Source organism: Onychostoma macrolepis, chromosome 16 (genome assembly GCF_012432095.1).
Source record: "Onychostoma macrolepis isolate SWU-2019 chromosome 16, ASM1243209v1, whole genome shotgun sequence".
Lineage (NCBI taxonomy): Eukaryota > Metazoa > Chordata > Actinopteri > Cypriniformes > Cyprinidae > Onychostoma > Onychostoma macrolepis.
This window is the reverse complement of record NC_081170.1, coordinates 19,818,462-19,846,429: the sequence shown is the minus strand read 5'-3', so window position 1 is coordinate 19,846,429 and position 27,968 is coordinate 19,818,462. Positions and strand designations below refer to the sequence as shown.

The 27,968-nt window shown below is 36.0% G+C and overlaps 1 protein-coding gene and 1 long non-coding RNA gene across 4 annotated transcripts; both read right to left on the bottom strand.

Moving 5' to 3' along the window:
• Positions 1-444: 444 nt before the first annotated feature.
• Positions 445-27,898, bottom strand: LOC131521860 (carcinoembryonic antigen-related cell adhesion molecule 20-like). Of its 2 annotated transcripts, XM_058746967.1 has the most exons (6): positions 27,816-27,898; positions 27,268-27,588; positions 25,513-25,821; positions 24,865-25,140; positions 24,517-24,771; positions 23,655-24,293 (listed from the first exon to the last, which is right to left on the bottom strand). In XM_058746967.1, the coding sequence occupies exons 1-6, from the start codon at positions 27,868-27,870 to the stop codon at positions 24,268-24,270; spliced, it is 1,242 nt and encodes a 413-aa protein (XP_058602950.1). In that variant the 5' UTR covers positions 27,871-27,898; the 3' UTR covers positions 23,655-24,267. The 2 variants fall into 2 exon arrangements, with proteins under 2 accessions (XP_058602951.1, XP_058602950.1); XM_058746968.1 differs by lacking the exons at positions 23,655-24,293; positions 24,517-24,771; positions 24,865-25,140 and adding exons at positions 445-858; positions 947-1,222.
• On the bottom strand, positions 6,009-8,778 carry LOC131521861 (uncharacterized). 2 transcript variants are annotated; one of them, XR_009266384.1, is made up of 7 exons: positions 8,563-8,778; positions 7,927-8,049; positions 7,231-7,341; positions 7,030-7,121; positions 6,792-6,895; positions 6,582-6,695; positions 6,009-6,449 (listed from the first exon to the last, which is right to left on the bottom strand). It is a non-coding gene; the product is annotated as an uncharacterized LOC131521861 (long non-coding RNA). The 2 variants fall into 2 exon arrangements; XR_009266383.1 differs by having other exon boundaries at positions 8,567-8,775.
• Positions 27,899-27,968: the final 70 nt, after the last annotated feature.

Sequence of the window (27,968 nt, the reverse complement as noted above, 5' to 3'; positions counted from 1 at the left end):
ACTCTGACTTTGATATAAAATAGTTTCACATAAAAATGAGATTTTCATATTTGAGAACTTTAAAGTTCAAATGGAGAACTTGATTTACAAAGGCCTGCTGGAAGGTGATAGAAGTTGTAATTTGTATTGATGTATTGATGTATATAATATGTTAAATCAAAACTGTGATTACAAAATACACCATAATCTGCCAGATACTCACATTTTATTTGTTATTGTTAAATAGGCAATCAGACCACAGATGCCTGCAACAGCCACTAAAACCCCAATAACAATCCCAGCTATTGCCCCTGATGACAGCCCTCCTCCTCCTCCTCCTCCTCCTACTATGGAAAAGATACAAGAATCAGTAGACCAAAGCAATTTACTACACACAATACTAACTGTAATACACTTTAACGTGTATAAAAACTTAACAAAAAAATAACAACAAAAAAACAATAAACAACACAAGGCAATTACATGAAGCTGAGATGTTCATACAAAACAGTAGATTTTTTAAAAATATCTTTTTAGAAACAAAGATCCTTTGAACAAGTGGTAAATTAAGGTCAAAGTACTGGTTATCAAAACTCATTTCAAGTTGGTTTTAACTTTTCTTACCTTTAACTAGTAAAGCGTGTTTTTGTGTGGCGTTTCTCTTTGTGACATTATTCAAAGCTGTGCATTCATAATCTCCACTGTGTGTGAAGTCAGTCTGATCTATGGTGAATGTGTCTGTGGTCACATCAGTGTCTGTTTCATTAAACTTCCAGCTGAATGAGGCAGAAGGTTCAGAATTTGCAGAACAAGAGAGCGACACTCGAACCCCTAAATCCACCACATCCTGACCCTTAATAGAAACATCTTCTGGTCCATCTAGAACACAGACAAGAGACTCACTGTTAAAGGAACAAACAAACTGGTTTGAGTTCAAATCATCTTGATGTTTAAATGTTTAACTCACAGTTGATGATCAGGCTGAGTTTAGTCGTCTCAGAGCTGACAGGGTTTCTATATGTACACTGATATTCTCCACTGTCTGATCTCTGCACTGGACTGATGGACACTGATCTGTTATCAGATGAGAAGCTGATTCTGTTGCTAGGAGACAGAGGACTGTTATCTTTCATCCACTGCACAGAGCTGATGCTGCCAGTTCCCTCAGAGCTGATGTTAGCAGATGATTCTCCCTCGATTAATGATTCTTCTGGACCAGTAAACCTGACATTAGTTATATTTTCTGTGTGAACGAGAGACAAAACAAAGACACTGAATCTAAAAATGAAACTTTCACATTTAGTGAGTACTGAATTTAATTCCGTTTATTAAAATAGCAGGTTACATAAAAATATCATTATAATACTTATTTAGCAACTAAGTTTATAAAAACACAGCAGCTTCAGAATTCACATTTGAGGTCTGACTACACAGTCCGGAGAGGCAGGTGGTACAGAAGGCCCATCAACAATTAAATACATTTGTTTTTCATTTTTCAATATGTACACATCATAGAAATATGATTATTTCACTATATATGTCTATTTTAAATGGTCATCATTTATAACATGCATAATTTATTTGATTTGATTTTGATAATTGATGGAAGACTGAAAATCCAGGTCTGAGACAAGAGTAAAACAACAACAAAAAAATCTATAGACTAAAATAAATTTTAAAGTAAATTGAAAGTTTCCAAGACAGTTTTAATGTTATTTCGGTAACACTTTACAAATATGTATTAAATAATGCTTAACTAATGCACAGATAATCATAAGTTAATGTATAACTCATATAAAACTAGTATGAACTAAACCATTTATTAATGATTACTGCATCAGCAACTAATGAACATTCTATATGATCCATAGATTAAGTTATCAATAAATTGTTATTAGTTAAATGTCATAATGTATTAATTCCCTAATAACATATTATATTAACTATGTTAATTACCACATTGGGTCGAAGCCATGCCTTTCAACTTCTAGTTGTCTGCTTTAATCAATCATTAGCTAATGATTTGCATGGGTATTATTATGTTATGACTTTACTTGTTGAGGCACATGACTAACTAACTAATTCAAAATCTATAATCACAACGACATATTACTTAACAATTAGTTAATAGTTCTGTGCCTCAACAAGTAAAGTCATAATATAATGATACCCATGCAAATCATTAGCTAATGATTAATTAATTAATATAATATGTCATTAGGGAATTAATACTTTATGACACATCTAACTAATAACAATTTATTGATTACTTAATCTATGAATCATATAGAATGTTCATTTGTTGCTGATGCAGTAATTATTAATAAATGGTTTAGTTCTTCATGAGTTATACATTAACTCATGACTATCTGTGCATTTGTTAAGCGTGAATTAATGCATATTAGTGTCACCTATTGTAAAGTGTTACCGTTATTTCTATGTCACAACATTTTAAAAAGTTAAAAATCTATAGTTTCATAAAAAAACATCCCTTGGGACATGAGAGTGTCCATCTGTGCAAAGCTGGTTTACTAGGGATAAAACATCATAGATCACAGAATAACAGCAGACATGTGCCTATCCTGACCTAAATAATCATTATTAGCCTATTTCTATTACTATACATTCTCATTAGTAGGCTACTCATTAGTTTAACGGTTATTACACCATACACACACACGTTTAATTTACAGCAGAGTAAATTGCTTTTTTTACACTTCACAAATGTTTTTAATTCAATCATCTATTAGGCCCATAGCCTATGGTAAATATACTAAAACCTTTTTTTTTTTTTTTTTTTGCCAACACACTCACCGAACAGTTGTAGTAAAGTGTCTCCTCTAAGTTGATGTCCAGTAGTAGTTAATACAGTCAGACTGAGACTGTATTAAGAGAGCTCATTGCGCCACCTAGCGCTGGATATTAACATCTAAAGATTTATTCAAGTATGACACAAACACCTGCTACGTGTGTGTCATAAAAATATACAAATATTTGTATATATTTTGTTTTGTATTTATGTATGTCTATTTTTGTTTACATGTGTATATAAGTTTAATTTAAATTACTTTTAATTTAATTGGTTTAATGAGTTTGCACTGAACAGTACAGCTGCATTTTCCAAATTCCGGGAGGCAGTTGAGAGCATAGATATGTATACGTTGAGAGAGTAAAGTTACCGTGTCCAGTGCCGCGTTAAAGTGGAAGTGAAACAGTCAAGTTTTCATTATTTAGTAAAGTGATTTCCACATTCATTAAAAAATATATAACAAACACGATTAATGAAACCAAAAATACAAAAATTAAAGAAATACTTATTACTTTACTGGCCAACTGAGCGAACCAACCCCGTGATGTCACACGCGGTGATACTGCAAGATGGCGGCGCCCTTGCTCTAAAAGCTATAACAAAACATCATTTTTTCTTTAAAATGGTTTCATTAGTCATGTTTGTTATATATTTTTTAATTAAAGTGGAAATCACTTTACTAAATAATGCAAACTTGACTGGCTGCTTCATTTCCACTTTAAGCCCTGGGGCTAACCGTTAACTGTGTCCCAAAGTTGAGTGCGTGCCCTTCCGGTTGTGGCTAGAAGGGATACAGCTCCGACCGGAAATGAACAATGAAATTAATTTTCTAGTAGATTGTGTTTTATTAACGTCTACACCTACCCCAACCCTAAACCTACCCCTTACAAGAATTAAAAAATAGTAACTATTGTTGTACAGTGTGACAAAAATTACGCTGTATTGACGTGCGCATGCCCAGTAGCGCCATACAGTCAGCAAACAAATTTGGCCCAGATTTGGCATTCATCCGGCACTGGCATACAGCATGTGGGCCAAACAGGCCCGGGTTTGGCAGAGGTGGTACTGGGTTTAAGACGGCACACAAGACATGGGCCAGATGTCAAATGTTATATATGTGGGCCACATAAGTATGGCCGATCTTGACCCACATTTAAAATCCATTTCAAATATTTTTGAGTAAAATGGCAATGTTTTCCCATACAGAAAGGTAATATATTCACATATATCATGTGAAACACTGTTAAATATATTGAAATACATTTTGAAAATATATTTTTAAAATGCATAACATAAAGCTCATATTGTGTGTTTAATTATGTGTTTACATGTGAAATTATATTCATGCCTCATATGATATTATATGATATATGATATTATATCTTATATTATAGAATAGTATCCTGTTGTTTTATTTATATAACTGACTTCAAACAATGTTTTGCATTCACTGCTTTCATATTCTCATTCAATTTTGTTTGATGTAGGCCTACTAAACAATACATGATGAAGTATCAGGACATTTTATTAGACTTTTATGTACTATTTATGTAAATGCGTAACTTTGATGCGTTTTAGGCCATATTGGCCAATCAGAAGCCTGAAAAAGTTTCCAGTAGGCGGAGATAACAGCTCAGGCTCCGACGTCACAAGCCAAAAAGTTTTTGAAAATCTTCACCCGGCAGGAGTTTTCAAAATGTTCGGTTTCAGTGACCTGGTGCAGCGTTTGCGTGATGACGAACGGCCAAACCGCATAGAAAAACCTGCTGTTCTGAAAATAACCGCGTTCAGACGGCCAATGGGCGCGCGTTGAGCATTCAAATCACAGGGACTTTAAGCTATGGCGTTCGGATAGGTTCTTTATTATTACGCTGTAACATACACTCGTCTCACTGAACGTCTCACTGACGTCTTATTTATTTATTTTTTCCTATTTAATCCATTGAATTTAAGACGCAGACGAGCCGTAGACGTCATGTAGACGTCACGTAAGTCACGTGTGGCAGTGAAGTGTCGAGCCAGACGTCACGCGTGATTCACGTGTGGCTGTGAAGTAATTTTTAATTTTTTTCGCTAACACATACCATAACACGCTGCTCACACGGCTCAGTGCAGTGTGTGAAGGAATGCGCAATTTACTTGCTCTTCATTCACTCCTCTCAATGAACGTGACATCTGCGCCTGACTTGTAACGTGACGTCTGTGTCTGACCTTTTTTTTTTTTTTTTTTTTTTCAGTTTTTAGTGCGTCTGTCTTTTCCCCGGCTAACTTGTACAATATACATTAATCGTGTGCATATTAAATATAAATATATCAATATAATAATAATAATTTAGACATTTTTAGACATTTATTTTTATTACACTATTTGTAAAAGTATAAAGTGCAAGTGATCTATTCTGTAAGGCAAGAGTACAGTCATTCAAAGATAATTGAAAAAAACGAATTATCTTCTCTTTTATTCTAAGATAAAAGCTTATTTTACGATGATCAGTGAATTATGTTTACCAAACAAGCAAAGAAGAATTAAATGTGCGATATAAACAAAAATGATATCTCGGATTTTATTCATAACGATAATCAAACTATATGTGAATGCACACGACACAAATAAAAGTAGACAGTTCCGAATGATGTACTCTTACCTTTATGAGCAAAATGTATGGCATATTTTAAGCTGTTTCTACTGTAAGAAAAAAAAAACAAGTGATCGTGCTGGCGCCTCCATGTCCTGCAGAGCGCGCTTCAGCTTCCACTCTCCGCACAAACTGTTGATATGCGTCGAACAGCGCACATTTATATAGGTTAAACATTTAAACTAGTAACATTGAGATATGCTTGAATTGTTTTATAGATTTTATTTTAGGCTAGTCGTGATGATTTGAGAAGGCTAAATTGATCAAACATACACAGCAAAAGTCCAGTGTTAAATTAACTCTCACAGAGTTGATTTCAACACTTTTTCAGAGTTTATATAGCTCCACACTTTCTGGAGTTAAATTAACACTTTCAAAATAGTTAAACATTTAACACTATGCCAGAGTTCCTTATTTGACTCTAAAAAAAGTGTTAAAATAACACTAAAAGGGATACAGAAAAACAACACTGTTTAAGAGTTGCATGTTTTAGGTGGTTGGAATTTAGAATTTAGGTGGTTAAAAGATCAACAAAACACTTAAATATACTGAAAACATAGTTAAATCAACTACAACACACAACATAATTTCCATCGACATGTTTATTTTTAATTCTCCCTTGCAGTGCAATTTGAAGTAGAATTAAAACATTACAAAAGAAGGAATGATATACAAACTTTCATCTGCCAAACTATGAGTTTTGAATATCAAATGACTCATAAAATTTAATCTCTGACATTTTTATAATACACCTTTCCTCACTTCGTAGTACTCTGAATGCATGAAGATGCTCATAAAAATGTGTAGTAATGTGTAAAAGTTCACAAGTGCACTATCATATGACAAACTGAACACAAAATGTGCTAAAAATGTGCACAAAATTTAAAAGTTCATCAAATGCTCCAAGGAAGCAGTTTGCCTGGCACGGGAGGAGATGCTTATCCAAGGCGATGTAGAAGCTGTTGCTTTTCTGACGTCCAACAGCAAGGAGGAACGGATGGTTGTTGCTGAGGTGCTTCTCCAAACTGCAGCATGACAAGAGTTGAAATGAAAACCAAATATTAGACATAAACATAATGTGCAGTCACAGAGAAAACAACAACATAAAAGTGACTGTTCAAACAATGACCCACAACACATTTGTAAAATGCCACTACCTTATGATAGATTACATGGCTTTCAGCTGCATCGCATGCAATTTTTGGAGACTTCAGTCCTCCTGGAAGTGGTGGAAGGGATTAAAAGAAGGGATGCCATTTCCTGGCCGTAGACTGAAGACAAAGATTCACATGAATTAATTAATGGGAATCTTCAAATGCAATACTTTTTCAGTTTAAGAACAGAGATAATTTTAAACATTCATCTACCTGTTGAGGAAGAGGTCTGGTGGCATCGCTCCATATTGCTGTGGACTGTTTTTATTACGCCAGGCAATGTATCCTGTGTCACTTGCAGCATCATAAAAGTGTTCCTGAAACAGATTTTTTTAAAATATCCTGTCATATTCAGGCTAAAATCTCAAAGAATCAAATTTCAATGTCATAGAAACAGCCTGTCATAACATTGCAAGTATGACATGAAAGTGCGATGCAAACAATGACTTACGGAGCCTTTCTTGGAGTATGGATCTCTGAGGAAGGAACAGCATCACTATGCCAAGAGCATTCTGTTTTCTGATTGCTTTAGTAGGGAGTTGCCTAAGGAAGATAAACTAGTTATCTTAATTTGCACAATGGCCATGCAGTTATTTGGTTTAAAAATAATAATAAAAATAAAATGCCCATGTGTATCAATCATGTGAGCCACCAGTATGTTAATCATTTGTCTTCTTGTGGCATCTGTAAGGGTTTCTGTTTCTTGATACTCCTGTAGTACTGCTTCACCACCAGACTTGAACTTTAACACATCTTTAACCATCTAATAAAAATAAATAAAAACATGAGCATGGTGATTCACAAATTTCTACAGATTCGGAGGAGAAAAAGTGTTGCCCCAGAAAGTAAATTCTGTCATGTTTACTCACCCTTATTTTGTTCCAAACCCATAAGACTTTTGTTAATCTTCAGAACACAAACGAAGATATTTTTATGAAATTTGACAGTTCTCTGACACTCCACTAACAGTCCACACAACTACCACTTTAAAGACCCAGAAAAGGTAGTGAATATGTCATTAAAATAAATCATGTGACTACAGTGGTTCCATCTAAATTTTTATGAAGCGACGTGAGTGCTTTGTTTGTGCAAAATATAACTCTCAACCCATATTCACAAGAACACCTTGACATGTGTGTTGTGTTGCCATGTGAGCTGTTGCAAGAATACTTTTGGAGATCAATAGTTTGTAAATGAAGTGTTAAATGATGGTAAAATTAGTTTTTGCGCAAACAAAAGCACTTTTTACAGTTTTACAGTTGTGGAATGACATAAGTGAGTAATTAATGACAGAATTTTAATTTATGGGTGAACAAACTCGGAGACTCATAAAAAGCTTTGTTCTAACCTGTTTAAGAGGCAGTGCAGATGTCTCCTCAGTTATTTGTCTCTTGCTAGGGATTAGTCCATGCACTTGAGCTGTTGCTTGAGTCAGACGTCTCAGATATGGAAGACAAGGAGTCTGAAAATTCTAAAGAATCAGAAAATATTAAAATATAACAAATATTATGATGACCAGCACAAGGATCAGAAATATGAAATGGCAATTTTTTATTTATTTTGAGTGCTTGACAATACTTTCAAATTTAATAAAACTCAAACTTCTGTAAACAGTAACAAATAGGTGTGTAACTTGTATGTATGTGCATGCGTATGTGTGTGTGTGTGTGTGTGTGTGTGTGTGTGTGTGTGTGCGCGCGCGTCAGTGCATATGTATATAAAAGGATATATCTGTGTTTATTTACATACATATGCATAGAGAGAGAGAGAGAGAGAGAGATGATGATACCGCGGCCACAATTTAAGGTGACAAGTAGTAAGGTTAGCCACATTGTACTTCGTTAGTGTCCACATTTTAATATATTACTACATTTGTCTGCATGTTCTGTGCAGTGCTCCGTACTACGTAATATTACTCCGTACATGCTTATATTGAATTTGCATATCATAAATCAAATGTTTAAGTAAGCATGATTTAATTTACCTACCGTTCGAACCCATGCGAGGATAATGGCGGCGGTTTCTCCAGCAATGACCGGAAATGCGGGGGCGGAGTATAATTACATCTCTTTGGAGTTGTTTTAACACTGATGATCACACTCTGTCAAGTAACTCCAACACCGGACACCATTTTACTCAGAATGTGTTAAAATTACTCTTTGGGTGTTGAAATCAACTCAGAAATGTTTAACACTGAAATTTCAACACTTTAATTTTTGCTGTGTAGGCTTTTATCATCTTACTGTCTGCCGCTGGCCGCTTTGTCGTTAATGTAAAAAATAAATGAATAAAAAACCTTACATTTAACGAACAAAAAAATTCTCCAAACGTTTTTCTAAACATAATTATTTTTTCATTACTTACAAAACTGAACTGTTTTAATAACAGCTGTATAAGCTGTTTTGGGAGAAAGGGAAATATAGAGGCTAATATAGATCTATCTCTTCAATAGTAAGTGTATAGGCCTATTAAAAAACTAATTTATAAAGAATTTAAACGTATAGCTACAGGAGATTATCAGTGCTATTTTCTGAGAGATGTTGAACCCTCAGTAGGAGATAAATATTTTACCTTTTATCTTACAGTTGCTCCAAAGGTTAAGGAGACACATTACAGTGGACCCATGTGTTTTTTTTTTTTTTTATTATTATTCTTTTTCTGAAACAGTAAAAATGTAAACAATTCCTCCATTTGTTTTGCAGGATATATTTTCTTTAATGTGATTTAAATTCTCTTTTTTAAATGTTGTCAACTGTGTTTTATTTTTGGATAAAATATCATATTCATACATGCAAATGGTAAAAAAAAAAAAAAAACAATGTAAGCCGTCCTTTGTTTCAGAGCTTTAAGTACTTAAAAAAAATAAAAAATAAAAATAAACAGAAAGTCTGAAACTCTTTGCCACTCCAAAATATTTATTATTTTAATGTATCTTTATTTGATGTCTTTTTGTACAATGGCATACAGAAATGTTAATATCATTTGTACAAATTAGTATTTACAATTTGGAATAAGCTATAGCATACATAAGAAAGGTAAATAGCACTTAATAGCTAACTATACAAAATTGAGGAGGAGTAAAACAATAAAAGAGAATGAATATGAATAATAAAGCATGAATAAGTGTATGGAAAGTGCTGGAAACACTTGCAGCAGACGCAGACATCACTTTCAGGCAGAATAACTTTGATGTGGCAGACGTAAACGTCACGCAGATATGGAAGGCCGTATTATTAAATTTGTCTTTACACGTAACGTGTACAGACGAAATAACGCCTGTACGCGTTATTGCGTCTACACGCGTTATTTCGTGTACAGACGTTAGTGTTTTGACCAATGGCAAGGCCAAAGTCATCCAAATTTGCATAAAATTGATTAAACATATATTAGTCACGTAAATCTCATCATAATGACTTGTCATTAATAAATAATACATTTAAAAGTGACGTACCAATATACGTACCAACGCACTTGGTCGTATGTCATTCTCTTTCCTGACATGTCAGCACTATCTATAGTCACATGATAATGACGTTGTATTACAACCTAGAAAGAGGCGGCATTTCAAAATACATGCAGTAGAGTTATGGCGTTGAGGAATTTTGTAAACATATAATATGATTAGTAATATTTTCACGGAGGGGGGCGTCTCGCCCGCGGTACACTTCGGTTTAGAGGGACTGCTCAGCGCTTGTTAAGAGTTTATCGAAGTAATTCTGAGATTCTAAGCTTTAAAATTATTCCTTTTTTGTGTTATTCCATGCAGGGGTTGTTTAATTTGATTATGATGTTTTTCGTATGAGACACATCGGGTTTAAAGGGTTAATGATGTATTTATACCTTTCTGGACCTTGAAAGTGGTATCATTAGAGGGACAGAAAGCACCCAGATTTCATTAAAAATACTCTTCATTTGTGTTCTGAAGATGAATGAAAGACTTATGGGTTTGGAATGGTATGAGGGTCCTGTTTTTTTTACTAAGGGCAGACAATTAACAGACTATTGTATTTAGTTTTTTATTTATTTATTTTTAATTACAGAACAAAGCCCGGGTAATGAGTACTTTTTCTGTTTTTTTACGGAAAAACATCCACTTCCTTACAAGAAATATTCCCTCTTAAATGAGTAAAAAAATAAAATAAACACTGAAGCACTCTGCACCACTCAACAGCTTACAACACTAACCAGCTGAGGAACACCAGAGGTAACTGGGGCACTTTGGCAGCTCAAACTGTGTGAAACACAAATTAGCTGAAGCACAAATCACAGATTTACCTCAAACCTAAGCAAAGCAAAATTGAACACTGCACATTGCATGTCTCCTTTGTCTGACACCCATTTCAGGTCTTGGAGTTGCTACTAATGAGCTGAATCAGGTGTCATTGATAAAGGAGACATGCAAAATGTGCAGTGTTGGGGAGGCTCCAGGAACGAGTTTGAGAACCCCTGCTATAAAGCCTCAGCCTCTCTCCCTGGACTGCAGTTCTCGGGTTCCTCACTTATTACATATTAGGTCCCTTTCTACAAAAGCACTTTTAGTAAATGGTACAATTACTGATCATAACCCATGTTCTCTGTATGACAGAGACCTGGCTAAAACCAGAGGATTACATTAATTTAAATGAGTCTACCCCCCAAGATTACTGTTATAAACGGAGCATTTCGGGTCAGCTTCCTCGCTCGAGCTAGGTGCTTCTTCTAGGCCTTCATGGGGGTGGTGGCGGTGGTTGCGGGAGCAAGTTGTAGTTCCCAGTGTTGCCAACTAATTTTCAGAGAAAGTTGCTAAAGGAAGGTCAATTTGTTGCTAGAAGTTGCTAAATGACGTTGTGATGTCATTGAGCGATGACGTCATTGCGTAATCACGGCGCAAAATTGTGTCACAACATTAAATCTCAGCAAAAATATATTTTATATATGTTAATTTAGATTTGTTTGTAAAATAATATGCATAATATAATATTAAAATATAAACTGTATTTTAAAAAACGTTGAATTATTGAACACTTATACATTTTTGAATGATTACAATTTAAGGTTTGCTTTTTTTTAATAGCTAGTAAACTACTAAGACATTCTCAACGATTATGCTTTAAGCAGTGTATTAGTAGTTAGTATGCTACACTCCAAGAAAAGGCTGTAAAAATAGGGCACAATCTACCAGAGGTGGGGGACTCGAGTCACATGACTTGACTCGAGTCCGACTCGAGTCACAAATTTAAGGACTTGTGACTTGCTTGACTAAATAAAGAAAATGACTTGACTTGACTTGGACTTGAGATCCAGTGACTTGAGACTTGACTTGACTTGACCTTCATGACTCGGCAGGACTTGACTTTATAACAACTCTAATTGTTATTATAAATCATTGCGACATAATTTGGTCAACAAAACGCGGCACAGAACCCGCGGCAGAAGTGATCCGAGTCTGCGCAGCTGACACTGCACGAGCGCAGGAACACAGCGCGCCAAACACACGGAGCAAGAGAAGCTCGCGATGTTTGGATTAACGCTTCATAACTGTATGCATTTGCAAAGCCAGGACGTCACCACTTCATAAAGGAAAGGTATGTAAACGTGTTCGTTAGTTGAAAACCACAGTGTTTTATCGATTAGTGATATTTCTCTTGAACCCAAAATCCAAGCTTTAAAATTATTCCTTTTTGTGTTATTCCATGCAGGGGTTGTTTAATTTGATTATGATGTTTTTCGTATGAGACACATCGGGTTTAAAGGGTTAATGATGTATTTATACCTTTCTGGACCTTGAAAGTGGTATCATTAGAGGGACAGAAAGCACCCAGATTTCATTAAAAATACTCTTCATTTGTGTTCTGAAGATGAATGAAAGACTTATGGGTTTGGAATGGTATGAGGGTCCTGTTTTTTACTAAGGGCAGACAATTAACAGACTATTGTATTTAGTTTTTTATTTATTTATTTTTAATTACAGAACAAAGCCCGGGTAATGAGTACTTTTTCTGTTTTTTTACGGAAAAACATCCACTTCCTTACAAGAAATATTCCCTCTTAAATGAGTAAAAAAATAAAATAAACACTGAAGCACTCTGCACCACTCAACAGCTTACAACACTAACCAGCTGAGGAACACCAGAGGTAACTGGGGCACTTTGGCAGCTCAAACTGTGTGAAACACAAATTAGCTGAAGCACAAATCACAGATTTACCTCAAACCTAAGCAAAGCAAAATTGAACACTGCACATTGCATGTCTCCTTTGTCTGACACCCATTTCAGGTCTTGGAGTTGCTACTAATGAGCTGAATCAGGTGTCATTGATAAAGGAGACATGCAAAATGTGCAGTGTTGGGGAGGCTCCAGGAACGAGTTTGAGAACCCCTGCTATAAAGCCTCAGCCTCTCTCCCTGGACTGCAGTTCTCGGGTTCCTCACTTATTACATATTAGGTCCCTTTCTACAAAAGCACTTTTAGTAAATGGTACAATTACTGATCATAACCCATGTTCTCTGTATGACAGAGACCTGGCTAAAACCAGAGGATTACATTAATTTAAATGAGTCTACCCCCCAAGATTACTGTTATAAACGGAGCATTTCGGGTCAGCTTCCTCGCTCGAGCTAGGTGCTTCTTCTAGGCCTTCATGGGGGTGGTGGCGGTGGTTGCGGGAGCAAGTTGTAGTTCCCAGTGTTGCCAACTAATTTTCAGAGAAAGTTGCTAAAGGAAGGTCAATTTGTTGCTAGAAGTTGCTAAATGACGTTGTGATGTCATTGAGCGATGACGTCATTGCGTAATCACGGCGCAAAATTGTGTCACAACATTAAATCTCAGCAAAAATATATTTTATATATGTTAATTTAGATTTGTTTGTAAAATAATATGCATAATATAATATTAAAATATAAACTGTATTTTAAAAAACGTTGAATTATTGAACACTTATACATTTTTGAATGATTACAATTTAAGGTTTGCTTTTTTTTAATAGCTAGTAAACTACTAAGACATTCTCAACGATTATGCTTTAAGCAGTGTATTAGTAGTTAGTATGCTACACTCCAAGAAAAGGCTGTAAAAATAGGGCACAATCTACCAGAGGTGGGGGACTCGAGTCACATGACTTGACTCGAGTCCGACTCGAGTCACAAATTTAAGGACTTGTGACTTGCTTGACTAAATAAAGAAAATGACTTGACTTGACTTGGACTTGAGATCCAGTGACTTGAGACTTGACTTGACTTGACCTTCATGACTCGGCAGGACTTGACTTTATAACAACTCTAATTGTTATTATAAATCATTGCGACATAATTTGGTCAACAAAACGCGGCACAGAACCCGCGGCAGAAGTGATCCGAGTCTGCGCAGCTGACACTGCACGAGCGCAGGAACACAGCGCGCCAAACACACGGAGCAAGAGAAGCTCGCGATGTTTGGATTAACGCTTCATAACTGTATGCATTTGCAAAGCCAGGACGTCACCACTTCATAAAGGAAAGGTATGTAAACGTGTTCGTTAGTTGAAAACCACAGTGTTTTATCGATTAGTGATATTTCTCTTGAACCCAAAATCCAAGACATGTTGTCAAAATGGCCCTAGTATGAGTTTTTATATTTATAACTTACGATATTTAGTCATATTTTCAGCGCGGCTGCCAACAGTTCCGTTGAGTCCACAGCTAGAGTTACGCGCGTCTCTAAGCAACACACTGAATACTGAACGAATCCAGGGATTCGAACGAATCGGTTGAGTGATTCAGTGGCCCATTCTTGCTTGTTCATGAACGAATCAACTGTTTGAATTGAATGAATCGATTCAGTGAACACTTCTGTGATAAAGCTGTGATTTGCCACCACTTACTGGTGGCATTAATGTCATAGAGTTGGTCTATCAGTTAATTTCATATTTCGATATTCAATTTTTTAAAATAAATTATTTTTCCAACAGAACAAACAGAAAACAAAAACGAAACAAATAACAAAACAAACAAAAAAAGCTTAGGCAGACCTTAAATGCACAGCTGTCAATTTAGTTCTTATTAAGATAAAATCAAAGAAATGGATAAGCTACAGGGGAAGATACATAAACATTAACAGGCTTCTTGTTTTGAGCCATGATGACAATAGTTTTCAAGAACAATGTAGGCAATCATGCAAAGTGAAAGAAACAGTCCAAATAGGGTGTCTATATCCGATGAAAATTTTGGGTCCATTTTATTTGATATAAGGGGTAATTTATACTGGCATATCATTTAAAGTTGAATAGCATGTTTTGTTACACACTGAAATTATTTAGCGTGCTCCCAGACTGAATCCCAGTCTTCACTGGAGATATTTAATGCAAAATCATTTTCAAACATCTATTATCTTTGACTCCTAGGATGGTCAAACTCAATATAACATAAATATGAGATACATATTTTTATCTTGTATTTTTATCATTTTTTTCTCAATTACAGACTTATCGATATACAAAGTAGTATTTTGCCTATTTTCAAAATGTTACATTTAAAACATTATTATTTAAAATGTATAATTAAAAAAGTAAATTTCTGAGGAAAAATGAATAAGGTCGTGTGGCAAAAATATATTTGTTCCTGTTTGATACTGTGACTTGACTTGACTTGACCCTTATCAGGACTTGACTTGACTTGCTTGAGGTGAGCCACTGACTTGACTTGACTTGCTTGATTTGTTTGTACTGTGACTTGAGACTTGCTTGAGACTTGATGGTAGGGACTTGGGACTTGCTTGAGACTTGAACATGTGTGACTTGCCCCCATCTCTGCAATCTACTATGTTAATATGAAAGAATTTTACGTATTGCTTTTTTACCTGCATTTTAAATTACGCATTGTGTTTTCGGGTTACAGGGTTACAATGGATAATGGATAACGTCCTGGAAAATTACTAGCAGCCTATTTTTTCCATTTTTCTTACAGCATACTAACTGATCAACAATCGCAAGTACAAGCTATAACAAAGTGTAGCCTATCATAAATGAACAATTATTCAGTTGTTGTTATTATTATTATTATTATTATTATTATTATTATTATTATTATATTGAAGAAATCCAAATAGCAGCTAATTCAATTCACGTGATGTGTGTACTGCTAGGCATCTTTGGTTTTCTTTTTGTGTAATTAGGATGGAAAATGTGTGTCTTTTTATTGTCCGAGTCACTTATCAAAAGTTGCTAAAAGTTGCCAAATAAATTTTAAAAAATTGCTAAATTTGTTGCTAGGTGCTTTTGGAAGAAAAAGTTGCTAGGGTAGTCTGAAAAGTTGCTAAATTTAGCAACAAAATTGCTAAGTTGGCAACACTGGTAGTTCCGGTGGTATAAATGGTTGGCTGAACTGGCGATGTCCAGCAATGCCTGTCTGTTGTATGTTAGCAGTGCATTGTATTTGTGCACTGCAGAGAAAACAAGAAACAAACAAAAAAATTAAGAAAAAAACAACAAAAAACGGCATTTCGAAAGGGACCGAGCAAACAAGTCTGCCTCGGGGGCGCCATGATTAAAAAAAGGAATGTATTAATTATAAATGTATTAATTTTTCTTTTTTATTAATATAATTATTGTATTTATTAATCAAAAAATGATGTTATGCTTTGTTATGCTTTAGTATTTAGATTATTTAGGTTAAAGATTAGAAAAAAGTGTAGGGTTTGCAGTGCTAGTGGAAGTGGACTTTTATTTTGACACCGGAAATCTTGTGTTTACGCGAATATGCGTGATTGCGCGTCTACACGTCAGAACGTCTGTACACGAAATAACGCGTGTAGACGCAATAACGTGTACAGGCGTTATTTCGTCTGTACACGTTACGTGTAAAGACAAATTTAATAATACGGCCTTCCATACGCAGATGTCACGTTCAGGCAGCAGAACTGTAATGTGGCAGACGCAGACGTCACGTTCGACAGACGCAGACGTCACGTTCAGTGAGACGAGTGCAAGTAACAGCGTAATATTAATGGACCCGGCCGAACGCCATAGAGAACAGCTGCTTTGTGACAGCTTATGTAGTTAAATGTTGCGTTTTATGATATACAGGTGCTGGTCATATAATTAGAATATCATCAAAAAGTTGATTTATTTCACTAATTCCATTCAAAAAGTGAAACTTGTATATTATATTCATTCATTACACACAGACCGATATATTTCTTTTAATTTTGATGATTAGAGCTTACAGCTCATGAAAGTCAAAAATCAGTATCTCAAAATATTAGAATATTACTTGAGACCAATACAAAGAAAGGATTTTTAGAAATCTTGGCCAACTGAAAAGTATGACAATGAAAAGTATGAGCATGTACAGCACTCAATACTTAGTTGGGGCACCTTTTGCCTGAATTACTGCAGCAATGTGGCGTGGCATGGAGCCGATCAGTCTGTGGCACTGCTGAGGTGTTATGAGAGCCCAGGTTGCTCTGATAGTGGCCTTCAGCTCATCTGCATTGTTGGGTCTGGTGTCTCTCATCTTCCTCTTGACAATACTCCACAGATTCTCTATGGGGTTCAGGTCAGGCGAGTTTGCTGGCCAATCAAGCACAGTAACACTATGGTCATTGAACCAGCTTTTGGTACCTTTGGCAGTGTGTGCAGGTGCCAAGTCCTGCTGGAAAATGAAATCAGCATCTCCATAAAGCTTGTCAACAGAAGGAAGCATGAAGTGCTCTAAAATTTCCTGGTAGATGGCTGCGTTGACTGTGGACTTCAGAAAACACAGTGGACCAACACCAGCAGATGACATGGCTGCCCAAATCATCACTGACTGTGGAAACTTCACACTGGACTTCAAGCAACATGGATTCTGTGCCTCTCCACTCTTCCTTCAGACTCTGGGACCTTGATTTCCAAATGAAATGTAAAATTTACTTTCATCTGAAAAGAGGACTTTGGACCACTGAGCAACAGTCCAGTTCTTTTTCTCCACAGCCCAGGTAAGATGCTTCTGACGTTGTCTCTGGTTCAGAAGTGGCTTGGTAGCCCTTTTCCTGAAGATGTCTGAGCGTGGTGACTCTTGATGCACTGACTCCAGCTTCAGTTCTCTCCTTGTGAAGCTTTCACAAGTGTTTGAATCAGCTTTGCTTGACTGTATTCTCAAGCTTGCGGTCATCTCTGTTGCTTGTGCACCTTTTCCTACCCAAATTCTTCCTTCCAGTCAACTTTGCATTTAATATGCTTCGATACAGCACTCTGTAAACAGCCACACCTTTCAGTAATGACCTTCTGTGACTTACCCTCTTTGTGGAGGGTGTCAATGTTCGTCTTCTGGATCATTGCCAATTCAGCAGTCTTCCCCATTATTGTGGTTTCAAAGAACAAGAGATACCCAGAATTTATACTGTAGGGATGGTCATTTATTCAAACTCAAATGTAAATATTCTAATATTTTGAGATACTGATTTTTGACTTTCATGAGCTGTAAGCTCTAATCATCAAAATTAAAAGAAATAAACATTTGAAATATATCAGTCTGCGTGTAATGAATGAATATAATATACAAGTTTCACTTTTTGAATGGAATTAGTGAAATAAATCAACTTTTTGATGATATTCTAATTATATGACCAGCACCTGTATACCATTTAATTCCATCAGTATAAGATTCTACCATTAGTCTTTCATTTAATCTGTGTTGATTATGTTTTAAACTTAAGCTAATTTTAACGATTTTTTTCGTTTTTACAAATATGTCTGCTGTTAGCCACAGCACCTCAAGTAGCACTGAGACTAAAGATATGTGAAGAGAAAAATGTAATTAACGACTATGGCAAAGCAGCTGTTCTCCGCTAGTAGACGGTTACAATATAAAACGCCACGAAGTAGCAGCTGAAGTCGCGAACGCGCAATATGACGTTGGAATGCCGTTGCCGTTTTAGCAGTGGAGGCTGCTTAAAGTCCAATTTAAACTGAAGCGGAGGAGGTTACCATGGTAACAGGGCGTCAACTCACTCAGCTGACAAGTAGAGAGAGGCTGTCTCTCTGCTGTTTTCAGGTAAGTTTAGTACCTAAAGTTACACAAATAATACATACAAGCGTTCCTGACACTTTCTTACATGTAATTGACACATTTCTGTTGAATATTTACTTTACAGGAGTGGTTTAGTGTCTTCAAAAAGACCGTTAGCATCACAACCGTTAACTATAGAGGCTAACAATTAGAGGTAAGCTAACTATAGATTTGAGCTCTTATTAATGAACGTTTGAGCTTTTAAGCACACTTTATATGTAGATGAGCGGCTTTGATAGTTTTGTAAATGTTTTGCGGATTCGTTGTCAATAGATAAATGGAAGTCACTATAAGGCAATATAATTAATTTAACCTAAAAGTCTGCACTGTGAGGACCATCGGTGACTTCACTTACATTAACTAATGGGATGAAACTATTTCAAACACGTTTTTAACTTTCATTGCAAACAAATACGGGGTTTTTCCTGGGTCAGAAAAGGTCTTCAGTGGTGGCTGATGGTCATCCACACACACAGTAAAAAGAACCCTCCCCACGTGATCTGCGAACCCAATACTGACCATAAATAACTAAATTAAATGCAAAGAAACAGATTGTGATTTTTAATTATATTTATTCATCACAGAAAAAACAGCCACTGTCAGGGAATATAATAAAACTGGCTTTCATATTTTTGTAAGATTGCTAGACCTCACAATTATAATTATATCAATATTAAAAAAGCATTCAAAAGTTGCATTAAAAAGTTTATATTTAACTAGTAGTCTAATTTTCTACCATACATCTGAATAAAATTAGCAACTGGCAAACAAATTGCTTTCTGGCTGGTTTCACCTCACTCAGTCTAAAGTAGCCTAAATGATTTTAACTACACATTGTCATATAAATAACCTGAAATTCGGCGACTGTGTATTATTAAAGCTAAATATTTTATTATTATTATTATTAAGGTTAAATCGTTTTCTTTTATTGAAAGTGTGTTTTATGTTAGTTGCATGTGCGGATCGCTTGTCAGAGAAGATAAAGATAGGCCTACTTTTTTTTTTCACAATTCACAACACCGGTAATTTAGTTTAAAAAACAAAATAACTCTCCGAATGCACTGCATGAAACATGGATTCAGTCTTCTGTCTACCTTTTACTATCATGTCAGTTGATTTTGAGGGAGGGAGAGGAACAGTTAGGGCTTGTTTACACCTGGTCACTTTATGCGTTTTGTCGGATCGGATATCCATCTGATTTGTTACTTTTGGCCACATAAAAAACGGATAGAAATCCGTTCTTGAATTAGGCCTACCGCACTATCACGTCAAAGAAATCAACAGATGCGCTGCATTTTATTCATCATCAGCCAATTAAAAGATCGAAGATCGCATCAGGAGAGAGCGGCATCAGCAGTGGAAAGACAAGTTACTTTTGTAACAGGGGTGACGAGTCGAGAGGCGGGCGGATCCATGTGCTGGCTTTTATTTACAGGCATGGTCAAAGATACAGGCAGGGTCGAAACAATGGCAAACAGGTATGGCAGAGACAAGACAAAGAGTAAACTTAGGGCAAGCGTGGGTCGACGATCAGCGAACAGTATCCAAAGGGCAAGACAGGAGCGGGAAACCAAAACATCAGCGATAGTCCAGGCAGGGGAAAACACAATCCAACAAAGGCAAGGCAAGGCTAGGCTAGGCTAGGCTAGGAAAACTGACGGGCTCTGTAGGGCAGCGATAGTGCATACGATACTCGGCGACGAGGGGGAGAATGTCCAGGGTTGAAATAGTCTGTGTGATTAGTGATGCTGTGTGATCAGGTGTGCGTGTGATTGGTGCAATGAGTGATTGGTGACAGCTGTGATCAGTGTTGGATGATGGGAATTGGAGTCCATGTGATGTGCGGTGTGAAAGTCCATGTGGTGAGCGGGTGACCTCTAGTGGTGAGTGACCGGGATTGCAGACCCGATTCGTGACAACTTTACTTTCCGTTTCATTCGCGGCAGTTTGCGCATCGGCTTGCTTGCTATATCCGTGGCAATGCGTGTAGCATTAGCGCTGTCATATCTGACTATAACACGCTCTCACAGCAGTCATTTACATCACTCATAAATCACATGAACCGATCAAATACGGCTTTGGCGAGACAAAAATTCGTTCTGGCGGCCGCCAAAAAATTTTCAATGCAGGAAAAACCCTGAATTGTACTGTGATTTCAGGAGCGTCAGAAAAAAAATACCTAAAACAGGGTAAGTTTGCAGAAAATTTGTAATGGGAGCTGCTGACAGATGCAGGAAACAGGTGATATATGAGAAAGATTTTTTTTATGTTTTGTATATTATTATTATTATTATTATTTCTGCATTTCACCTCTGCTGTAGTTTGTTTATTTCTAATAAACCTGACATTGTATACTACATATTGTTGGCTATGTGACATATTGTTCCTATTCTTCCATGCTGATGGCCGTGCTGCAGAGCTGGAGCGGATCTCCTGACAAAGAACATCTCCAAAGCGCCATGAACCATCTGACTAGTAAGTAAAACTTCAAACATTCAAAAGTTTATCAAATATTCAAAAAAATATATCAAATAAATATCAAATATTTCCTGTATGTCCTACAAGACCATCTTGTTTAACTCTGCTCTGAGGACACTTCATACACAACAACCTACAGAGGGGTCCATCATAATTCGAAAAAAGACACAGATGATAATAAAAAAGTTATTTGAAATTAAAATTAATAACAGTAAGACAGAACCAGAGTACTGTAAACGCACCTCACTTCAAACTGTAATGGTCTGTATGTATATTATTTTCTAAACTTTAAATGTAGTGAAGTTTTTGTTCAAGTAGACTTTGTTACTTGTGGAAACCTCACGCGAGCCTGAAAGGTACTTAAAACTTAAAATATTATTTGCACTCTTGAAGGCTGTTCACCAAAGACTAAATTTCAGTCCAGCAGAATTTTCTGCACACTTCACCACCGAGGCCAAAATGAGCATTGTGAATGTAAGAGCCTCACACTACATTGTTTGTTTGAATTGTATTTCAAGGCAGTTTGTGAAGACAGATAACCTGGACAGATCCAGCCTCCACACCAGACTTCTCACTCACAAGGATTGCTGTCTACTAGATATCATGTGTACTCTTCAGACTTAGGTTCATGCAGATATTATTCAGGGACATGAACACTTGAATATTGCAAAAATAGAGAAACTACCTTATTTAAGAATACCTTTATTTAATTGCGTGAACATTAAATATATATATATATATTTACTTTTACTGTTTTTTGTTTTGTTTTCCAAAGCACCTAAAAGCCAATTTTCACTGCCATACTCCAACAGGGTGAACACACTGACCAAGCAAAACAAATAAACATGTTTTTTTAAATAGTTTTTTATAGTTTTTGTGGAAGTGTGAACTGACCATAATGCTGTATGTTAGGTGTGAGATTCATTCAACTTGGTTTGCCGATTAAACATGATTAAATATTTGTTCAGAATATTGTCGTTGTTGTGACTATTCATCTGGGAGGGGTGTGTATCAAGTGGCTTGGTTATGGTTTTGTTGAGGCTGACATGTGGAACCTATCTGGTCCAGCGTATAGGGCCACCTATGGTCATTCAGGTATGGTCATACAGGACCTCAGATCCCACAGCAATTTTTCTCTGGCCCAGCTCTGGCCCACACAATCAGCTTTTGCTTGGCCCACATACCGTAATGAATGACGGTCCTAGTATGGACTAGGTCTGGATTCCAGACAAGGGCCACACATGGGCCATAACTGGCCCAATTCAGGGCCAGTTATGGGTAATTAACTTGGCTGAGACTTTATTTAATACACAAGTTTCACAATTTGAGTTGAATTACTGAAATAAATTAACTTTTCCACAACATTCTAATTTATTGAGGTGTACCTGTATACTGCTGTATTTTTGATGTTGTGGGCCTATATTTCTGCTGGAGGTCCTGGACATCTTGTTTAGACGCATGGCATCATGGATTCTATCAAATACCAACAGATAAAAATATCAATAAGTGACCGACTCTGTTAGAAATCTTATAATGGGCCATGTTTGGATCTTCCAACCGTACAATAATCCAAACACAAACCTCAAAAACAACACAAAAATGGGTCACTGAGCACAAAACCAAGCTTCTGCTGGCCATTCCAGTCCTCTGACCTGAACCCTATAGAAAATGAGAGTGGGGTGAACTGAAGAGAAGAAGAACATGGAGCTGGGAATCTAAAGGGTCTGGAGTGATTCTGGATGAAGGAATGGTCTCTGACCTCTTGTCAGGTGTTTTCTAACCTCATCAGGCATTATAGGAGAAAATTCAGAGCAGTTAAACTGGCAAATAGAGGTTTCAAAAAGTATTGAATAAAAGGGTGCCGTTAATTGTGGCCAATGTGTATATTTCCCCCCATTTTAAATTCTTATTATCCAATGAAAGGTTAGATTTTTGTGAATTTTTTAAATAAAAGATCAAAAGGATTAACAATGCAGATTAATTTTCACAGCCTTCTTTGATCATATTTACCAAGGGTGCCGATATTTTTGGCCATGACTGTATATATGTGTGTGAGTAAAAAGAGTCATTTAACTACTGGAAATGTACTTAATATTATAATAACAATAAAATATGCATAATTACATTCTAGTATCACTAAGAAAAAACCCTAATCCTAACCATATAGTAAGTACATGTAGTAAATTAATATTACTCAGTACTTAAATGCTTAATTACACTGTAACAAGGACACCTTAAAATAAAGTGTAACCGTTTAAAAAAAATTTTTTAAATATTTTTCACAAAATGTTTTCTTTTTCTATACTGTGTTTAACTGTGAATCTTTGTAATGGTCGGGAATTGATGAAGCATAGTTGTTGATCAGTAATGAGGTACATCAGGTTTAATAATGTTGACATTACATTTTATTACAATTGTATTTTAAATGTTGTTTAAATAATTTAGAATAGAAATTTAAGCCTTGTTTCAACATTAAATGAGGGTGCCAACAAAATACTGATCCAACTTCACATTGTATCACTGATTGAACAACAGTCTTGAAGAATCAACATGTAACATTGTAGCTTTGATTGTAGCAACGGTGTAACATTGAATGACTTAACAATAGATTTTTGTGTTGAAATTTCACCATTAATTGAGGGTGCAAAATTGGCACTGAAACAACATGGTTTTGAGACATTAATTCCATTCCATTTTTTTTTTTTGTGATCAACTTTTTATTTATTTTTTAAATCAACAAAACAACATCCTCATCATTCCCAAAACATGTGGAGAAAAGTACCAGCTGACACAGCGCCACAGACATGACAGCCATAGGTCGACTGCAGCCTCACCCTAAACCTCTTGTAAAGGGCTATGTGCGCTCAATGGACGACCCCGAAATGAACAAGATGATGAGCCATCATCTTTTTAGAAGTTCAGATTAGATTAGACCACACCCTCTCCCAGTCGACTGACAAATCAAAATCTGTTAATTCATGATTCCAGATAGATTTAATAGAAAGAGACTTTGCATGTGATCATTAAGCTTACTATATATTAAAGAAATAGATGGCCGACCAGAGGGTGTTGCGATCCAATCCCACATAGGATGAGAGGAAATAGGGGATGCCGAGGGATCTCCATAGGCCTTGAGAGCAGAACGTAACTGAAAAATTCCATTCCATTTTTTGTTGATTTAGCATTATTTCAATGGTTACTTGCTATCTGCTATCTTCCTCCTCCTCCTCCACCTACTATGGTAAACATAAAAGAACCAAAAGGACAATTAAAGAAACACAACATTTCTAAAACAAAATAAGAGCAGAAGCTACAATAGAGGTGTATGGAACAGTAGAGAGATATTTATGTATTTATTTATTTATTGTATATTTTTGAAAACAGAGTTGTAGATGTAAGATAAAGCACTAGTTATCAAAACTTAATTCAATATAGGTTAGTTTTAACTACAGTACTTACTTTTAACTAGTAAAGCGTGTTTTTGTGAGGCTCTTCTCTTTGTGACTCTATTCAAAGCTGTGCATTCATAATCTCCACTGTGTGTGAAGTCAGTCTGATCTATGGTGAATGTGTCTGTGGTCACATAAGTGTCTGTTCCATTAAACTTCCAGCTGAATGAAGCAGAAGGTTCAGAATTTGCAGAACAAGAGAGCGACACTCGAACCCCTAAATCCACCACATCCTGACCCTTAATAGAAACATCTTCTGGTCCATCTAGAACACAAACAAGAGACTCACTGTTAGAGAATGTCTGTATTTCATCAGCTTTGAGCTCAAATCATCTTGATGTCTGAATGTTTAACTCACAGTTGATGATCAGGCTGAGTTTAGTCGTCTCAGAGCTGACAGGGTTTCTATATGTACACTGATATTCTCCACTGTCTGATCTCTGCACTGGACTGATGGACACTGATCTGTTATCAGATGAGAAGATGATTCTGTTGCTAGGAGACAGAGGACTGTTATCTTTCATCCACTGCACAGAGCTGATGCTGCCAGTTCCCTCAGAGCTGATGTTAGCAGATGATTCTCCCTCGATTAATGATTCTTCTGGACCAGTAAGCCTGACATTAGTTATAATTTCTGTGTAAGTGAGAGACAAAGAACAAAATTAGTCTTTCACATTTGTGAGAAATGAACAATTGGGTCCTAACTAAACAAGTTTTAAGATAACAAACAATAAATAAAAATTAAGTTTTAAGATAAGTAAGACAATAAAAAAAAAGTGATAAAAGTGAACAGGTATTTTAAACATAACATTTGTTTATTTTATATCTATGTATATGTATTTTGTTTTTACACATCCATTATGCTACAAAGGTATGTTGCTTTTTAAATAATTTAACAATAACTTATCATTTAATAATAACTTATTAAACACCCATTTTATATCACCCATTAGGCCTGTATAGTCTGTGGTCAATATACTGAACCAATTGTTAGCAACACACTCACCGAACACTTGTAGTGAAGTTTCTCCTGTAAGTTGATGTCCAGCAGTAGGTATTACAGTCAGACTGTATTTTCCAGAATCATCCAGTCTCAGGTTCCGGAGCTCCAGAGCGAGAGTGTTTCTGTCAAAACTGACTCTGTCTCTGTATGCTGAGACTATTATAGTTGAATCAGACTGTGCTGTCAATATAATATTTGTTCCAAAATGCCACTGAATTGCATCAATTGATGTGGAGGGTAGGTTATCAGGAGTGAACACCACACTTCCTCCTACTGCTCCATTAGCCGGATCAGAAAACTGCAGATCTTCAGCTAGAAAGACAAAGAAGAAAAGTTTCTAAAGTTATGTCATTTTGATTATTTCATATAAAAGCACAAATTTCTATATATTGACTAATGGCCTAGTGACAATTGTATTCGGGATAAGGGGCCGACTGAAATACTGTAACCCAGGGGCTTCTGGTTATCTAAAGGTTCTCCTGGTGAAGACATTTTGGACCTAATAAATATAGTCAGACCTGTACACAGGAACATGTACATGAGTTTGTTTCATATATAGGTGAGGACTTCTTATAGATTTCAGTTGTTTTTAAATCCAGGTTAATCAAATGTTTATGTCCTAGCTCAACACTAACAGAAACTTGTGCATATCAATCGATTTTAATATAAACTTGATTTAGCTGATAAGCGTTTTTTTCATAATAAGGGCACATAAAATGTCATTACAAGGGGGTTGATATTTCACTGGCCGATGTTAGTACATTAGCCTCCACAAAAGCCAAGCCTGCACAGACTCTATTATGTTTTTGGTAACACTTTACGTTAAGGTTCGCTTTGTAACTTTGTCCCTTTGTGTTTATAAATGACTAATAACTCATTTACAAATGCATTACAAATCGTTGATAAACAGTTGTAACTGCATGAATAAAAAGGGTGATTTTAACTCAATACCTGCCAAATAGTGAGCCATTTTTTAACTCACGTGTTATAAATGCTTAATAAATTTATTTGTTCATACTTATTTAACTCAAAACCAGATTCCTGATTTGTTTCCTAATGCACCAGAAATAGATTATTATCGCAAGAAGAATGTTGAATTTGTGGTTTTCTCATTTATATCTCATGATTCGTGTCATTGTTTTAACTATGTTGCTGACCATAAGCTGTACTGTATCTTACCCATGATACTCTGCAAAAGTTCATGATGTCTATCCACAGCAATGTATAAAAACAAATTAGTTTTATATATTAGTTGTGGACCTTAGTGAACACTCCTGCGAATATGTTATTAGTCATTTACGAACACCTTTATAAACCATTTACAAAGGGAACCTTAATGTAAAGTGTTACAATGATTTTAATTGGGATCCATGGCATGTCCATTAAGTCTGGTGGTGAAGGAGCAGACCCACATAGCCTCAGGATCAGACAGCTGTAAAGTTATTTGTGTTTACAAAGAAACTCCACTTATTTCAAAGTAATATTTATTTGTGTTTTGCCATCTTATCAACTGGAGAAAAAGAAAGATAAATTCAAGTAAAATGTAGCAAAGAGAATAGACAACATAAAGATATAAAAGACCAGGATTTTGTTGTTTTCTTTTTCACAGTAGCACACAATTTTATATTAAAAACTAATAATGGGTGTTAACGTTATTTTGACCCACCCAGTGTACTTAAGTTATGAAATACCCATTTTATGTCATCATCTATTAGGTCTATTATATAGCCTATGGTAAATATGCTAAAGCACACTCACCAAGCACTTGAAGTGACGTTTCTCCTGTAAGTGTCTCTCCAGCAGTTGTTATTACAGTCAGTCTGTATTTTCCAGAATCATTCAGTCTCAGGTTCCGGAGCTCCAGAGCGAGAGTGTTTCTGTCAAAACTGACTCTGTCTCTGTATGCTGAGGCTATTATAGCTGAATCAGACTGTGCTGACAATATAATATTTGTTCCAAAATGCCATTGAATTATATCAATTGATGTGGAGGGCAGGTTATCAGGAGTGAACACCACACTTCCTCCTACTGCTCCATTAGCCGGCTCAGAAAACTGCAGATCTTCACCAAAATATTGTTCTATGTCAATAAATAAATTAATTAATCAATAAGTGAAGAAAACGAATCGACCAAACACTTGTTTTTTTCCTGCAGTTACTCCAATTACAAACAACAATTGCAGTAAAAGCCAAACATATCGCTTCTGCACTTCAGTTAACTGAACTGATAACAATTAACAACAATCTTTGTAGTTATTTTATATAGAAACAGCACACAAGATTATTTTCTTTTTTCTAAAGGCTCACCAAAACACGACAACATCCACAGCATCCAGTAGAAACGATTATAAACCATCATCATCGAGCTCTCGTCTGTCAGCAGCTGCAGCTCAAGTAGTTTCAGGAAATGATAAACAGCAGTTATAGACAGCAGAGAGTTCACTGCGCCTCCTAGAGCTG

Excerpts from the sequence above, each read along its gene's own strand:
- LOC131521860 (XM_058746967.1), bottom strand. The coding sequence starts at position 27,870 with ATGATGATGGTTTATAATCGTTTCTACTGGATGCTGTGGATGTTGTCG. Across the intron at positions 25,141-25,512 it reads AACTTCACTACAAGTGTTCG|AAATTATAACTAATGTCAGG; the intron begins GTGAGTGTGTTG and ends TCACTTACACAG. Across the intron at positions 24,772-24,864 it reads ACTCAGCCTGATCATCAACT|ATGGACCAGAAGATGTTTCT; the intron begins GTGAGTTAAACA and ends TTTGTGTTCTAG.